General features: G+C 44.4%; 2 protein-coding genes across 2 annotated transcripts in view; one reads left to right on the top strand and one right to left on the bottom strand.

Moving 5' to 3' along the window:
* EXOC5 (exocyst complex component 5) overlaps window positions 1–3,012 on the bottom strand; it is a 94,086-nt gene extending 91,074 nt beyond the window's left edge. Inside the window, exon 1 of the mRNA XM_082275717.1 lies at window positions 2,851–3,012. Within this exon, the coding sequence (XP_082131843.1) occupies window positions 2,851–2,877 (27 nt within the window). The 5' untranslated portion in view covers window positions 2,878–3,012. The remainder of the gene's footprint in view (window positions 1–2,850) is intronic.
* Window positions 3,013–3,017: 5 nt separating this feature from the next.
* AP5M1 (adaptor related protein complex 5 subunit mu 1) overlaps window positions 3,018–18,659 on the top strand; it is a 49,240-nt gene continuing 33,598 nt past the window's right edge. The window contains exons 1-2 of the mRNA XM_082275718.1: window positions 3,018–3,098; window positions 12,073–12,185. Of these exons, the coding sequence (XP_082131844.1) occupies window positions 12,118–12,185 (68 nt within the window). The 5' untranslated portion in view covers window positions 3,018–3,098; window positions 12,073–12,117. The remainder of the gene's footprint in view (window positions 3,099–12,072; window positions 12,186–18,659) is intronic.

The following is an 18,659-nucleotide window of genomic DNA, read 5'->3' as shown; positions in this document are numbered from 1 at the left end:
GTATATCCTTTTTAAATGAGGATTTTAATAGTTTCACATATTTATTTTTTATGTATATTATCTGCTATCCATATACTATGATTGGAATCATTAGGTTCAGTTATTCGTATATACCAGACTGCATATTTGATGCCTGATATGTGTACTTTGCTTTTATTGCAGTTGTACTTATGATTCTTACCGGTGTAAAGTGTAAGGCATATAGTATGAAATATGTATACTGCATATTAGAAATACATTTTAAATCGCCCCATAGATATAGGCGGATGATATATTCACAGTCGAGTGGGAGGACTTATACATCCTGAGGGTGTATGGCGCTCTTCGGACTGTATGTGGTTCCATGGCTCGACTTAATAGGGTGTCCGCAGAAGAGGTATCGGAATATCCCAACGGTGACGCACATCCGGTGTCATAACCGGATGTTGTCATCAGCTATTGGGCTGGAGGTCGCCGGCGGATGTGCGTCATTACGCATGGCCGGAATGACACGTCTGTATATCAGAGCACCGATGTTAGCTGTGTAGCTAATAAGAGGTGTACTTCCGGGTGACATCTCAGGCGGACGCAGGCGCGCATGCGCTGGCGTCATTATTTAAGCATTTCGACCGCGCCGCGCACATGGGCTCTCAGATGAAGTCGTGAGGACGAAACGTCAGAGCTGATGTGCGCGGTCGCTGAACATTTCGCACAGGACACCATTCGTGATTCCTATGGGATTGCAGGAGAGTTTCGAATCGGTCATCCAGTGTGCATATTTTGATCCTTTATGCCTTCACTCCATTACCCTCCTGTGAGTAGACATCTTGAGGGGAGAGGGGTTTTACTGTGTGTAGTTTTAATAAAAGTTTGCAGAATTACACTATTGTTGCCCCCACTTTGTTCAATTGCATGAACTTTGAGCGGAGGAACTCTGGAGGAAGGAGGATTTTGGAGCAGCCCAGCAGTGATTAGCACACCCGTTGATTGGTGGATTTAAGGCTCTATATTCACCAGTTTCTGGTGAGTGTTTCATCCAAAGGGGGGGAGCACTAGAGTGTGGTGTCATTTTTTGGAGGAACAGTCAAGACCCTTCACTCCCCTACCCTGGTGAATTGTGCTTACTGCATGGACTGTACTATATATATATTTTGTATGAGTCATTAAGGACACTGGTTTATTCAATGGACCTCTTATTTAGCGCTGCTAGTGTTATAGTTTGTTTTTTCTGATCAAATATTCTACAACACCTTTGTTAACAATTTTGATTTTTACATTTTTTTTGGGGGGGGGGAATTTCATATAAAAGAAATGTTAAAAATAGTTATTTTTTAAAAAAAAAGGTTTTTTTTTTTGTTTATAGCGCAAAAAGTAAAAATCACACCGGTGATCAAATACCACCAAAAGAAAGCTATATTTGTGGGGAAAAAAAGAACGTAAATTTCGTTTGGGTACAGCGTCGCACGACTGCGCAATTGTCAGTTAAAGTCGCACAGTGCCGAATCGCAAAAAGTGGCCCAGACGTAAGACAGCAAAATCCTCCGGTGGTAAAGTGGTTAAACTAGAGATTTTATCATTGTGACTCCTGTGCCCACTTGCATCTGTTTTGGGGACGCTTATATTCCCATCCATTGTTGTGTTTCTGTACTTTTCTCAGCTGGATCTGAGCATGGAACAGCTGCACCCCTGACATGGACTAACTGGCACCTTACACATGGCCGTCCATCCCATTCAGCTTGATACCACAGGTGTTTGGGTTTTCTGATTATTTAGTTTCCAGCGCCAGGATCTTTTTGTGTGTCTTTTGCTTTGGGTTTAGACTCCATTCACACCTGAGCGATTTGAATCATGGTCAGAATCGCTGCGATTCTGCTCACATACAGGATAGTGGTTAAAACGTGGGATGCGTATGCGATGCCATTACTTCTTAATGGTACATCAATCGTGGCGCAATTTTACCACGATAAACTGCTGCAAATCGCTATTGCCCAAAATAAGTTTCTTCTCTTTGAGCACCATGCTTCACATGCTGCGATTTATTGTGGCAAAAATCACACTGCGATTGGGGTGCCTTTAGGAAGTAATGACATTGCAAGCGCGTCCTGCTATTTGGAATCGTGGTCAGAATCATGGCGATTCCGTCTGCGATTCATATTGTCCAGGTGTGAATGGAACCTAAAGTGGTTGTAAAGGCAATTTTCTAAACAAACAAACATGTCTATATTTACCTGCTTGGTGCATTAGAGCGGCCCCAAACCTCCTCTTCTCTGGTCCCCCTGCTAGCACTTCTGGATCCTCCTCTCTTGCTGGTGTCCCAATAGGAAACAGATTCCCATGGGGGCACCCACGTGGGCTGGCGAGTCCCGCTGTTGCGCCCCTTGACACAGACAGCAGGACTTGGCCCCGCTCCCTTGTCACTGGAGTTTTTGACAGGAAGGGGAGCCATTTGCTCTCGGTGCCATTGATCTGCCCAATGAGGAGGGTGACAGCGTCTGGAGCCGCTCCTCTTGTGCACACCGCTGGATCGGGCTCAGGTAAGAATAAGGAGGTGGCGGGGATCCTACAGCAGAAAAGGTTGCAATAAGGAAATAAACATTGAAGCTTTAGAACCACTTTAAAGGTGCAGGGTGTGTAACCTTCATCCTGATTCTGGCTTCACCATTCACCGAGTCACAAGCATGCAGCCAGTGAAGTCTGGAAAGCCCATTCCATGCATGTTCAGTCAGTGACTGGGTGGAGAATCCAGGGACATAATGAAAGACTTGCAGCCTGCAGAACCCCTCCATAGATGAGGAAAGCCGCTCACATCGGTCCTGCTGTACACAATGTCTGCTGTCAGTGTCCCCCCCACTGACACACACACAGGCTTACCTCGAACAGGTCGGCGGTGGCGGCCATAGCGGCAGACACACTGCTCTCGTTGTCAGGCTCTCCGCTCTGCCCTGGGCCCCATGGACTGACTGCTCGGGCGGGGATCACACTGCTGCCATTCTCACCGGAAGTGGAGCTGACAGGGACAGGAAGCGGCGCGCACACAGCTGCTGACCTCTGACCTTTGCAAACCGGAAGTGGGGATCCGCTCTGCAGAGACGGAGAGGGCGTGGCCGGGAACGAATAGGGTGAGAGGCGGCGAGTGGTGTTACATTACTAAGGGGGGGAAGAGAAATGAATGATAGGCCTACTGTCTCCGTAGCAACCAATCCGCTGCCAGCTCTGAGACAAGGTTGCTATGGTCTACCTGCTGCTTGTAGCACTGTAGTTGCAGGTTTAGGAGACATCCATGGGGCTGCACTGTACTTCCTGTTTATCTGTCTGTCATGTGACTGCTTTCTGAGTCACTCAGCTAATATACAGCTCCGACTTCACTGCTTGGACCTTCTAAGGTGCTAAATTCAGTTATAAAGCTGGCTACACACTATACAACTTTTGTTGTTTGATTTCCTTTAGATTTACCTTCAACTATGTAGTGCAAGGGCCTGCCTGACTGCATACAAATTGAAAATGTTTAGATTTGACTTCATATATGGTTTTGGTAAATCTAATGGGCCATACACGCTATGAGATTTTCTGAAGACTTTTTCCTTTAGACTTACCAAAACCATATAATATGAGGTCAAACCTAAACACTTTCAATTTGTATGCAATCTGGCAGGCCCTTGCACTACATAGAAAAGGTAAATCTGAAGGAAATCTAACCACAAAAGTTGGATAGTGTGTATCCAGCTTAAATGAAAAAATCTACAGACAATTGTATAGTGTGTATGGCCCATTAGGCTCGTCATACACCTTACAATCTGATTGTACGATCAAGCATCGATTGACCACTGCTTCAAAGAATGTAAGTTGGCTGTCATGCTGCCACATTGACTTCAAAGTTTTCTGAGCCCCAGACCTGGGACCAGTATAGAGACACTTTTTTACCGCTTCTCCTAGGTCTGTCACTCTAAAAGTGGGGTACACACTAAGAAAATCGGCCAAACGATCATCTGATTTTCCTTGTTGTTTCACAGCAAGTTGGAACTAATAAAGGAAAATTCGCACAAATATTCTCGTATGACAAAGGCTTTTTTTTTTTTTGTTGTTTCTGATCATGCGCAGTCTTTCGTTTCAGATTTGGCTTGTACGAAAATCATACGAAAACGGTACTTGTTAAAGGAAAATCGTTACTTCTGTTCCCATATGGGACACATTTTGGAGCTTGTCCCTTCGGAAATTTGTCATAAATTTTGTACACACCGTACGAAAAATGTTCGCCTGATTTTCTTTAGGGATCCACCGATCCAATATTCGGATTGGATATCGGCACCGATATGACCATTATAGCTGGGTCGGGGGATCGGTAAAAGTAACAGATCCAGGGGCCGATCCGGTTTTGTTCTTTATATAGCTGTGAGGGAGCAGAGAACAGCTGTCAAAGAAGAAAAAAAAAAAAGAGCCTCCTGCAAATGCCTGTCAGTCTCCCAGTTAAGTAAACACAATGAATCTTTTCGTTCTGCCGGAGGAGGGAAGTTTAACCTCTAAGGCTCCGTTCACATGTGAGCGTATGGATCGCGGGCAGAACCGCCGCGGTTCCGCCCGCGATCCGGAGATTTATTGCAAATCGCGGGACGCCTAGCGTTGCCCGTTGATTTGCAATAGCCCCCCAAACGCCGAGGGATGTTGCCACAATTTCCACCTGCCGAATCGCGGCAACATCGCGCAAACAAAATCGCGGGACGCAATACGCTCCAAAGAAGTACAAGAGCTTCTTTGGCGTCCCGCGATTTGCAATAATCTCCGGATCGCGGGCGGAACCGCGGCGGTTCTGCCCGCGATCCAAACGCTGACATGTGAATGCAGCCTAAGACCCAGTCCACACTAGCGCGACTTGTCAGGCGACTTGTCAGCCTGACAAGTCGCGCTCCCTCGCAGTCCATTGACTGCTACAGGACCCGTTCTAATAGGAGCGACACAAGTCGCTCCGACTTAGAAAAAGGGTCCTGTACTACTTCGGGGCGACCTCGGAGTGACTTGCATAGACTTCCATTATGTGAAGTCCATGCAAGTCGCTCCGAAGTCGTGGTGCATGGGAATGCACAAGTCGCCCCCGAAGTAGTACAGAGTCGTGTCGCCTCAGTGTGAACCGACTCTTAAATGCACATTGTTATAAGGTATCTGCCGATACCGATCCGGGAGTATTATTTTGTTATAAGCTCACAAAACAGTACTTCCAGATCGGACTCTGGATCGGCGATTTCACAAAGCAAAAGATCGGGATCGGGACCAAAAAAGTCGGATCGGTGCATCCCTAATTTTCTTATAGTGTGTACAAGCCGAAAATCGGACTAAAAATATTGATTTCGAAGCAAGATAATCGGATCGTTAGTACAGAGCTTTCAAGAGCCGATCATGACAGCTCATCCGATAATATCCGAGCAGACAAGCAGAAAAAATTTTCTCATATGATATCAGATCGTACGAATTTCGTTTAATCAGTACAGTTGTCAGTCGAAAATAAATACAAACACATTACATCACTTCTGATTTTTTATCCTGTCATACGAGAATTTTCGTAACTTTAGTAAACTCTTCATGTTCGATATGTGACTAGCATGCAAAAAAACCTGATGCTCTATCGTCCAATTTTCAGATCATGTTTGCGGGGTTTAAGAGACACTTGAGAGGAGATATGATAGCAATATACAAATACCTCAATGGTGATCCCAGTAGGAAAAAAAACGTTTCAATCTCAGGGAGTGTAAGAGGACCCGGGGCCACACAGTGAGATTGGAGGAGAAGCGATTTAACCTTAACCACTTGCCGCCTGCTCACGTTGCTGCTACTGCAGCAACGTGGCTCGTTATCGTCTAGCGACGTAGTACTACGTCGCTAGACTCCTCCCCCTGTAGGCACGCTCCCGCTGTTTTCAGTCACAGCGGGAGGCGGGCCAGGGGAGGAGCGGCGGCTGCTCTTCCCCGATCGTCGGGGAATCTAGTTTGGAGATCCACCCACCTGTGTAAACAGAGCGGGCGGATCTCCTAAGTGACAGGGAGTGACAGATTGCAGTGTTCAGCATAGCTGAACATCTGATCTGTCCTTGTGTCACTCAGTCACCTCCCCCCCCCCCCCACACATCAGTAAGCACCAGGCATACATTAACCCCTCCCTCTCCAATAAAATTAACCCCTTCCCTGCCAGTGTCATTTTTACAGTAACAGTGCATATGTATAGCACTGATTACTGCAGTAATGTCACTGGTAACCCCAAAAATGTCAGTCAAGGGTCCGATCTGCCCGCCGCAATGTCGCAGTCCCGCAAAAAAAATCGCAGATCGCCGCCATTACTCGTTAGAAAAAAAAACACCAAAAATGACAAAAATCTTTCCCTTAGTTAGTAAACGCAATAACTTTTGCGCAAACCAATCAAAATACACTTATTGTGATTTTTTTTACCAAACATAGGTAGCAGAAAACAAATTGGCCAAAGATTTAAAAAAAAAATTAGATTTTTACATTTTTTGGGGGGGAATTTCATATAAAAAAATGTGTAGAATATTGTTATTTTTTCAAAATAAACGCTCTTTTTTTGTTTATAGCGCAAAAAGTAAAAATCGCATAGGTGATCAAATACCACCAAAAGAAAGCTCTGTCTGTGGGAAAAAAAGGACGTAAATTTTGTTTGGGTACAGCGTCACACGACCGTGCAATTGTCCGTTAAAGTCGCACAGCGCCGAATCGCAAAAAGTGGCCCAGACGTAAGACAGCAAAATCCTCTAGTGGTAAAGTGGTTAAGCTGCACAGAGGGTTTTTCACTGTCAGGGTGGTAGGAATGTGGAACTCTCTTCCACAATTGGTGGTGTCAGTTGGGAGTATTGATATTTTTAAAACACTCTTGGACGTGCATCTTAGTGAACACAACGTACAAGGATGTGGGAATGATTATCAACACTGACACACACACACGCACACCTACACAGTTTGAACTGGATGGAATATTGTCTTTATTCAACTTTTCCTACTATAACTATCCCCTGCAGTTTTTTGTAAGTTTGCCCAGGTACAAAGAAATGAAGGATCTATAATTTTTTTTTTATCATAGCTGTATTTTAAATGATAGAGACAGAATATCAACCAGAAATCCAGAAAAAACACATAATACAAATGTTATAAACTGAGTTGCTGTTCAGTGAGTAAAATAAGTATTTGATCCCCTACCAACCAACAATAGCTCTGACTCCCACAGACTGGCTACAGTATGTGCTCATGTGGTACACAGATTAGTTCTGTCAATTTAAGGCCCCTTTCACACAGGCGGACCGCTCAGATCCGCCTGTCCGTTTTTTTTGGCGGATCTGAACAGTCCCCCCATGCATCCCTATGGGGCATCGGATGTCAGCGGAGTCATGTCCGCTGACATCCGACTCGATCCGATCCGTCAAATCTGGACGGATGGAAACCCTATTTTCCATCCGTCCAGCGGATCGGATGAGAACGGACTGACGGTCTGTTCCCATCCGATTTCCCCCATAGAGATGCATGGGGAACTGACAGCTGTGTCTCCGCACACAGCACGGAGACACAGCTGTCCTCCTGCTGCTCAGCGGGGGATCGGTGGCTCGATCCCCCGCTGAGAAAAACGGAATCCGTCCGACGGACGGATAGTGTGAAAGGAGTCTTAGGGCTCTTTCACACGGGCTTTCCGTGTGAGAGCTCCGCTGCGGTCCTTTTTTTTTTTTTTTTCACGGAACGGATGACATTTCTGTCATCCGCTCCGTAGGTCCGCATATCATCCCATCCGTTTGCGGATGATATGCGGACCTAATGTAAGTCTATGGGGATTGCGGATGTCAGCGGATGACACCGCTGACATCCGATTTTCCTTCCTTTCCGTTTTTTGAACGGAGGAAAAATAGGGTTCTGTTCCGTTCGAAAAAACGGAACAGAACTGAAAGGAAGGAAATCGGATGTCAGCGGATGGTATTCCGCTGACATCCGCAATGCCATAGACTTACAGTATGTCCGCAAATCATCCGCAAAAAAATAGGATGATTTGCGGACATACGGAAAGCCTGTGTGAAAGAGCCCTAAGAAGGTGCTCCTAACGACAACTCCTTATGTATATAAAAGACACCTGTCCACAGAATCTCCTTCTTTCATTCTAACCTCACCATAATGGCAAGACTAAAAAATGGTCAAAGGACATCAGGGACAAGATTGTAGACCTGTCCAAGACTGGAATGGGCTACAAGACCATCAGCAAGAAGCTTGGTGAGAAGGAAACAATGATAAAAAATGTGGAGATTCCCCACGCTATGGACCCGAGCATGTGATAAATAAATAGTATGGCTGCTGCCCTCACTAAAAATGCCACCAAATGGTGGGATTCGAAAAGTAAAAGTGCTGATGGTCAAGTGAGAAGTGGCGCTAGGTGTCACTATTAATTGTGGGTGGGCTTATGGACACTAAACCATAGTGTGTGTGGTTAAAGCGGTTGTACACCCAAACAAAAAAAAAAACCTGCAAGACAAAGGCATAATGAGCTAGTATGCATCGCATACTAGCTCATTATGTATTACTTACCTTAGAACGAAGCCCCGACACGGACCCCCGGACATCGCTGCGGGCGCTGCCATGATCCCTCTGCGTCTCTTCCGGGTTCGGCGGCTCCGGCGCGTGAGCAGCTGCATGCACTTCAAATATCTCCTAAACCGTGCCGGTTTAGGAGATATTATTGTACCTACAGGTAAGCCTTATTATAGGCTTACCTGTAGGTAAAAGTGTCAAAAAGCGGGATACTACCGCTTTAAACATATGAAACCAGGTGTAATAAGTAGTAATTGATAAGTAGCTATACCAACATAAATACCATGTGCATACAATAAATGTTATTTACATAAGTGCTGCTGGGCACACAATAAGTGTTATTAACATAGGTTCTACAGTGCTTCATCCATATACAATGTGCAAATCAGTGCAATTCTAAAAAGTGCATAAGTGCAAACATGTGCAACCAGTTGGCAACAAAAATACAAGGTGCGGATGGCAAGGGCTTTTGCCCAGTCTGTGAATGTGTCCACAGGGGGCCCCTTTGACTATATGTTTGAGGACAGTGTTAAAGCGGTAGTATACTCCGCTATTTGACTTTTACCTACAGGTAAGCCTATAATAAGGCTTACCTGTAGGTAAAATTAATATCTCCTAAACCTGCACGGTTTAGGATATACAGGCATACCCCGCTTTAAGTACACTCACTTTAAGTACACTCGCGAGTAAGGACACAGCTTGTTCAGCTTGGCATGGCACTGCTCCCAAACCATAAGTGACAGGGATACCAAACTTAGGGAGCACCGAGAGGGGACCCAGGACTACAACATATCCTATTTGTGGCTGGCCAGCTTGCCTAGGTAATCTACTATGTCATAGTCCTGGATCCCCTTAACATGCTCCCCAAGCTTGGTGTCCTTGTCACTATGGTTTGGGAGCAATGCCATGTCAAGCTGACCAAGATTTCCTATGGAGCTAGTGTATTTACATGCATTGAGAAATGAAAAAAGGTATTGCTTCACTTTAAGTACATTTTCGTTTTACATACATGCTCTGGTCCCATTGTGTACTTAAAAGTGGGGTATGCCTGTATTCGCCCTGCATGCAGCCACTGACTTCAGCGGCGCATGCGCTCTGAAGTTCCGGCGGACCTTCAGAGCTCCTTTCCAGTCTTTGCCGGAAAGTGGAACTCCCGCGCGCATGCACAGACGAAACACCGGAGGTGACGCTATGACGCTTGACTCCGTCCTACGCGTTTCGTCACTCTGACGTCATCTAGAGCGGCCTGTTGAAACAAATATTCACAAATGGAAGAAATACAAAATAACCATCAATCACACTCGGTCTGGAGCTACATGCAAGATTTTGCTTCATGGGGTAAGGATTTCATGAGAAAAGTGAGGGATCAGCCCAGAACTACACGGGAGGAGCTTGTAAATGATCTCAAGGCATTTGGGACCGCAGTCACAAAACATTGGTAAAGGATATATAGATCAAACCCCTGCAGCGCCCGCAAGGTCACCTTCCTCAAGAAGGCACATATACAGGCCCGTCTGAAGATTGCCATTGAACATCTAAAGGATTCAGAGACGGATTGAGAGAAAGTGCTGAGACCAAAACTAATCTTTTTGGGATTAACTCGACTCGCCTTGTTTGGAGGAAGAAAAACGCTGACAATGACCCTAAGAACACCATCCATACAGTCAAGCACGAAGGTGGAAATATTATGCTTCTGGGCTGTTTCTCTCCTAAAGGTACAGTCTGACTTTGCCGCCTTGAGAGACCAATGGACAGGGCCATGTATCTTGAATGAGAACCTTCTTACCTCAGCCAGAACACTGAAGATGGGTCATGGATGGGTCTCCCAGCATGACAATGCCCCAAAACATACCGCCAAGGCAACAAAGGAGTGGCTCAAGAAGAAGCACATTAAGGTCTTGGAATAGCCTAGCCAGTCTCCAGACCTTAATCCCATAGAAAATTTTTAGGGGGAGCTGAAACATTGGGTTGCCAAGTGACAGCCAGGAATCCTTAAGGATTTAGAGAAGTTCTGTAAAGAAGAGTGGACCAAAATCCCTCCTGAGATGTGTGCAAACCTGGTCACTAGCTACAAGAAACGTCTTACCTCTGTGATAGCCAACAAGGGTTTCTCCAGCAAGTACTAAGTCATGTTTTGCTTGGGGATCAAATACTTATTTTAATCACTGAACGGCAACTCAATTTATAACATTTGTATCATGTGTTTTTTCTGGATTTTTGGTTGACATTCTGTCTCTATCATTTAAAATACACCTTTGATAAAAATGATAAACTCTTTACGTATTTTTAAGAGGGCAAACTTACAAAATCTGCTGGGGATCAAATATTTAATTTCCCCACTGTAGCAGTCTTATGACTTCTATGATTGTCTGGTAAAAGCTTTCATTCTACTCTGACTGTCCTTTGAGGTTGCATGACCCCTGACCCTCTGTCTTGACAGTGCTGATTGGTCACATGCACCCTCCCAAGAAAAAAAAAAAAATTCTATAGCAATACACACCAAAATGAGCATTTGCAGAGTACCCCCAAGGCTCTTTTCTATCAGCAGATGGATTGGGGACAGTAAAAGAAGGGGAGGATCAGAGAAGACTGGATCAAAAAGCCTTTTTACACAATGATGAGGATTAACCCCTTAGGTTCCACAGTGAGTATAACAAGCATGTTTTACTGCATATACACACTGATTTTACGGTTGTAGGTTTAAAACACTTTAATAGGTCATGTTGGTGGCAGTACTGCCTACCTGGCCATGTTACTTGCGGCGAACATGCCATACTTTAGTTGCTTACCATTCATGGTGAATGGCAACCCAATGCCTAGTACAGTGGAACACAGTACAGTTTGCATAGGCTTCGGGTGCAGGCGCTGGCATTGCAAGTAAGGGAAACCAGCAGTGAACCCTTCAGGCTTCACAGCCGGTTGCCTACTGCACATGTGCAAATTGCACTACACTTTCTGAATGGTCCCAGAGGACAGCGGGGGGAAGGAGGAGGGGTCGAACATGACACAGATTGCCATGAAGCGCTCTTACCTGCAAGTGGGAGCGGGTACTTGTCAAAACCAGGTCACATAGTACTACGTGATTTTGCGCAGCCGAGCCGCCCTGCCGCAGTAATACTACGGTGGGTGGTCGGCAAGTGGTTAATATTGGTAAATGGGCTGATTTGTTCTAGCTAAAGCGGTACTATACTCACCTTTACTGCTGCGCTGCAGTGTCCCGGAGCTTCCTGACGCCCACTGACATCTTCACCTTGTTTAGGGGAAATGATACATGAATCATCCGCCCTTACTCAAGATGGCCACAACCAGAAATTCTAGGGGGTGTTTTTAAAAATGATTACATGATAGCAAAATAAAGTATGGAGACGTGGATGGATGGGGAAGATTGCTTTGAATGATAGAAATTAATTAAATAGCATGCTTGGTTTGTAGTGATCACAAGCAGTGCAGTTTTTCTTTAAATAATAAACAAAATTAAAACATTGTTGCAAGATGCAAACTTCTTTCTTAATTGTTTTTATTTTTCACACAGTTCCAAGTACAGCACACATGATTTGTGGATATTGCTCACATAATAATGCCTGTTCGCGGATTGTGGATATTAAGCTACCAATCAGGGGAATGCGGATCAGTAAAATTCTCTAGGTAATGTTATAATTTAATATTTTATACATTGATGTGTTGTTAGATACGCTGTTAAAATTCTGTTTCTAAAATGTAATCTACATTTTGTACCTGTATAATGTGTGATTACGACTTCACATAATGGAAGTCAATGCAAGTCGCTCCGACTTTGCAAAAAAAAGATGCAGGAACCTTTTTCTAAGTCGAAGCGACTTGAGTCGCTCTGATTAGAACGGTTCTAATTGCACAGCATGGTCCGCTACTTGTCAGGAGACTAAGTGGCCTGACAAGTCGGATCAGTGTAAACCGGCAGTAAAAGAATTGTGTTTAATTATGAAGTGCAAACAAAGTCTAAACCCTTCCTCCTCAGTGTCCCTGGTAAATAGAATTGGTGAATACACAAATTTAAGCGGGTTGTGGTGTCCTTTTATGAAACGGAGATGACCAGTGATCCTGCTGATCACAGCTCATTTCCGATCATTCTCAGTTTATGAAACAGAATCGATCGGGGGAGAACATGTTCTCCGCTGATCATCTCTTCACACAGGATTCTGTCATTGACTGACACAGAAACAGCCAGGTCATGAAGCTGCGATCCCCGCACTTCACTGGCGATCTGTGCCAGAATTCACACTCCGGGGTTCACCAGCCTGGAGCTTGTGAAGCGGGGAGTGAAGACAGAATCGGGGGAGAACTGAGGGGGAAAAGGGAAGATTATGGACTTCCTTCTTCCTCGTTCAGACCCCCCAACACAGTAATCATGTCCCCCTGCCATATTTATGTATATATATATACATGTATATATATATACACACATACATGTAGATATATATTTAATGTGTATATATATATATATATATATATACACAATGTATGTGTGTGTGTATTCAGTGTATATATATATATATATTTATGTAAGGGGACTATTATTTATTAACCTCATGTACTCAGCAGTGATAATTTATCACTGCTTGTTAAATCGCGCCAGGGATTTTCATACTACGGTAATCTCGCTTTGTCTCACGAGATTACAGACGCCCCATTGACTTCTACACAGATCTCCGAGAAAAGCGTTCTCCTCTGATCACCCTGGGCGAACTGAAGTTCTCCGATTCATAAAATGGGTGCCAGATGTGATCATTTTCCCCAGAGAACTGTAGAGAAGCCAACAGAGAAAAAAATTCACCCGTTCATAAAAGTACACCTATATATGAATATCGATATCATAAAATTAAACACTGGTTACTAGGTAAACTCCAATACAGTGATCATACAAAATATGTACTGTGAAAAAAATTGCAAATGAATGGCATAATCGCATAAACTAAAAAAATCCTTTAAAATGCAACATGTATATGCAGTTTATAAGTAAGTCCATAATATTACCAAGCATGAGTGCAAACAAAGTCTGAAACCTTCCTCCTTATTGTCCTTTATAAATAGTATTGGTGAATACACAAATATAAGTGGATCATATATCGATATCATAAATTTAATCCCGGTTCCTAGGTACACTCAAATACAGGGATTAACAGTGCAAATAAATGTAAAACACAATTCTAATGTGTAGAAACAATATCAAACAATTCAATTCTATTGGCTCTCAAGAGTATACAGTATCAGAAAACAGAACAAAAAGAAAGGAATAATAAAAAAAGTTGCCAAAAATGCCTCCCAATAAAGGGAGCATAACACAAGGCACTTTCAAATCTTAATAAAATAACAATGTACGACAGAGTGCATCTATCAAAAAGAAATATATAAATGTAAGGAGCGTTTCCATGGCAGAAATTAAATCTGGTAATATAAATAGCAAATATAAAATAAGACCAGTCCGAAAGAAGACGATACACAAACCAAGGGTCCTATTTAGCATCAAAATAGGGTTTTGATTCGTTAACCACATGAAAAATTTGTGCCATTACCATAATAGCATCCATGGAAATAGTTTGTGGAAATGGAACAGATAGTGACTTCCATTGGTAAGCTATTACCCAATGCATAGCAACACACAAGGTATTTATCAACTTCTCCAGAGGGCAAGGGAGATCGGGGATGGTAGAAAATAGAAAACACTGGTATTGAGTTAAAGTTATTTGTTTGCCAGCTAATTTAGAGGCAAGGTCAAAAAGCCCAGCCCAAACTGGGGACATCTTCCCACAGCTCCAAAAAATATACAGGAATGATCCAACCTGAGAGCAACCCCGAAAACAGTGAGACGTAGCCTGAGGATAGAGATTAGAGAGTTTAAGTGGGGTATAGTACCATCTAGTAAATAAATGAAGTGCCAACACTGTCAACGATCTGGTACATTTCCTGAGATTAGTCCACGTGGTATCCCACTCCTGCTCCCTATGTTGCTCTCCAAGTTCTTCCTCCCGTTTAAGCATGTAGAGGAGTTTCTAGGAGGTATCATCTGAGGTCAGACATTGATACAGATTAAACCAACCCCTTACCGCAGGGGCATGTATGAAAAATATTTTCATACATAGTGTATAAATTAGATGGGGTTAGTGCATAATGTGTGGTGTAAAAATGCCTGAATGCTTTGCATTCTTAAAGGCACATCCAGCTGATGATAGTGTGGCTATCACCCTATTATCCCAGGACATGCCTTCCATCTGATTGTGCAATCTCCTTTAAAGCGCTAGTAAACTCTCTCCTTTTTGATGCTGCTTTTTAAATAAGCCAGTATAGTAAGATGTTCCAACACATTCTGAATTATAATTCAGCCCCATTCGCATGTTTCTTACCTACTCACTTCAAGACCGCAATACTTATATATACATTGTGGCTTTGAAGTGGTTTATCGGGGTTATGTCTGAAGATATCAGCTATAACCCCAGTATAGTTTTTTGCAGCCGGCGGCTGGATTTCCCATAAAAGCATTCCCAGGGCTCATGAGCTGCTGGAATACTTTCCGAAACTCATTGGTGTTTCTCGGGCTTACCGTTTCCACCAGTTCACCTGGAAAATGATCCGAGGGTGTGGATGGCTGCTTCTATAGGCGATCAAAGAGTAGATACTCTTTAACCACTTAAGCCCCGGAAGATTTTACCCCCTTCCTGACCAGGGGGTATTTTGCGATTCGGCACTGCGTGATTTAACGGACAATTGCGCGGTCATGCGACGCTGTATCTAAACGAATTTGACCTCCTTTTTTTCCCACAAACAGAGCTTTCTTTTGGTGGTATTTGATCACCTGTGCGATTTTTTGATCATGCGCTATAAACAAAAAAAGAGCATCAATTTTGCAAAAATAACAATATTTTTCAAATTTTTTTATATGAAATTCCCAAAAAAAAATGTAAACATCACAATTTTTTAACATTTTCGGCCAATTTGTTTTATGCTACATATGTTTGGTAAAAAAAATCGCAAAAAGCGTATTTTGGTTTGCGCAAAAGTTATCGCGTTTACTAACAAAGGGAAAGATTTTTGTTGTTTTTTCGTAATGGCGGCGATCTGCGATTTTTTTTGCGGGACTGCGACATTGCGGCGGACAGATCGGATCCTTGACTGACATTTTTGACACTTTTGGGGTTACCAGTGACATTACTGCAGTAATCAGTGCTATACATATGCACTGTTACTGTAAAATGACACTGGTAGTGAAGGGGTTAACTTTATTTGAGAGGGAGGGGCTGTGTGTGTCCCTAGGGGCGTGATTCTAACTGTGATTGGCTGTGGCTTGAGGTGTAGGAACAATGATCAACGGTCCTACATAGTAGAACCGTATGATCACTGTTCCTACACACGGGAGAATGACAGGCGGCTTGTTTACACTAGCCGCCTGCCTTTCTCCCGCTGTCACGGACGATCGTGAGTGAGCGGCGGACATCGGGTCCGCCGCTCACACGTGCGGGGGGGTCCGTGACCACGCAGGAGCGCGCCTCTGGTGGCACGCGCTCGCTCCCCAGAGCCTCACAGGCTAGTGACGTACCGGTACGTCACTTTGCCTGTGAGGGGCTGACCGCCGCAGTATATGTATTGCGGCGGTCGGCAAGTGGTTAAACGCCTCTATGGCCTTGAAGGACCAGAGCGACATAATGACGTTACTTTCAGTTCAGGCTGGAAGTAAATATATATTTGTTTTCCTAAAGCAAAAGTTAAAAAAAACAGATCTCTCCAAAAAGAGGGCCTGTCATCTTTATTTCTATTACAAGGGATGTTTACTGCTAATGCATACGTAAGACGCGCACGCATATGTAAACAGTACTCGCACCACACATGTGAGGTATCACTGCCAACGTTAAAGCGAAACAATAATTCTAGTGCTAGACCTGCTCTGTAACTCTAAACAGGTAACCTGTAAAGGTGTTTAAAGCCTCGCCTGTGGAGATTTTTAATTCTAAGTTCACATGTAGGCGTTTTGGAGCGTTTTTCTGCTCTAGGATCAGCTCAAAAAACGCCGCCCAACAAGACAAATCCTATTCATATCAATGGCCCCTTTTCACATCTGAGCGTTTTGACATTTTAAGCAAAACGCCCAAAGCTCAAAAAAGTACATGAGCTTCTTTTTGGGCAGATTATAGGCGTTTTTATTTTTTTCCATTGGTCACTTGTCAACCTAAAAACGCCTGCACAAAAACGCCTGTAAAAACGCCTGTAAAATGCCTATAAAAACGCCTGGAAAAATGCCTAAAAAACGCCTGTAAATAGCAACGCCAAGATGTGAACGTAGCCTAAGTACTGAGGTTTGTCCTCATTCCACGAGCATGCGCAATTTTAAAAGGTGACATGTTAGGTATCTATTTACTCGACGTAACATCATCTTTTACATTTTATAAAAAAAAAAAAAAAAGTTTGGGTGTATATATTGTGTGTTTTTTTTTTTTATTAACTGTAACGGATCTTTGTACCCCAGCTGGGCACATCCGCTGAATCTGTGTCTCCTGTCCACCAAACGCACCCACAGCCTGCGGAGAAGCCATACCCAGCCCGTAACCCCTCAATCACGAGACAATCCACACAGGTGTTGAGGGTTAAACATGCAGAGCTTAAACTGTGTATTACATTCCAAGACAACAGTTTTACACACAGTTAGGGAAACTCCCCTTAGCCTTTCCACAGAAGGGGGGAAGGGAACCAACCAATGAGAACTGAACATTTGTACATTTGAAACATGCAGTCTTAATAGACACCCCCTGCGGAGAGATGTCTCCAACTCAGACCATTGTCTGCCATGAATCCACACACTTAGACACAGAAACAGGAGGGGGGGGGGGGGGGGATGGGTTGTAACATTACATTACATTACCTCAATGCCATGAGTCAGTTGTTCAGAGGATGAATAAAGGGAAAATAAAATGCAATGTCCCAAACTCATAAGAAAATGACACAAAGGGGTTTACAATCCAGGGACAGGGTGATCCGTCACCCATAGTGACGGCTAGTACCGTCACATCTCTTCCCCCCCAAAGGTAGACTAATCCAGGTACTAGACCTCCAACTGGTCTGTGCCTGAATTAGTCGGGTAACAAATCCCAAAAAGAGTCAATGTCTGTTTGCCTGGATAATTCGTCGGCGTTGCTTCCCAGGGCAGTAGTGGATGGTAAAGTCAAAAGGCTGCAGCGCCAAACTCCAGTAGCTTCTGGCCCATAGTCTGTCGGTAGGAGGCTTGCGCACAGTCCCCTCCAAAACACACAGTGACAGTGGGTTCTGTCACATTTCTCCCCTTTTAAAAACAGACTAACGAGGTTCCTGACCCTCAAATGGTCTGGACCTGCGTTAGTCACAAACTTCCACCCCAGGCAACCAGGAAAAGTAAAAGAACGACTCTGGTGCTGGGGAGCAACACCGCACATAGGGTCTCCCATGAATAAAAACAGCCGCTGCAGAGTGGGAACAGCTGTCTGCACTCCTCTGATCCAGGGCAGGGTTGCAGATATTGGGGGGAGCTGAATAATTCTCTGCCCTGATGCCAGCGCTTCCGCTGGTAGGGAATGTAGGCTGGTAGGGCTATGCATTTGGGGAGAAAAAGGTACTTGCTTTTCTCCTGGTGTAGTTACGAGCCGCTGAGAAGGTATCTTGCAGGGACTGTCTCCCGGATTCTTCATCTCTGGTTCTGATGCTGGGCAGAGACCATCAGCACTCTGTCCTGTAGCCAGCGCTTCTGCCGGAGGGATAAACACTGGGGTAGTGTCCAATTGTTGGGGAGGGAGAATTGCTTCCTCTACTCCCGGTGGGGATATCTGCTGTTGGGAAAACAGCTCACGCAGATCCTCTCTCAGACTCTCCAGATCCAACTCTTTTTCTGATGCTGGGCAGATGCCAGGGGCACTCTGCCCTGTAGCCAGCACTTCTGCTGGGGCGATGAACACTGGGGTAGTGTCCAAGTGCTGGGGAAACGGCTCACTGAGGTCACCCCTCGGACTCCCTGGATCTACCTCTGAGGGTGGGCAGAGGCCAGCGGCACTCTGCCCCGTAGCCAGCGCTTCTGCTGGGGGGATAAACACTGGGGTAGTGTCCAAGTGCTGGGGAAACGGCTCACTG

Source organism: Pelophylax lessonae (assembly GCF_965119305.1).
Source record: "Pelophylax lessonae genome assembly, chromosome: 13".
Taxonomy (NCBI): domain Eukaryota; kingdom Metazoa; phylum Chordata; class Amphibia; order Anura; family Ranidae; genus Pelophylax; species Pelophylax lessonae.
Note: the sequence above shows the minus strand (reverse complement) of the source record. Positions and strands in the feature narration are given on the sequence as shown.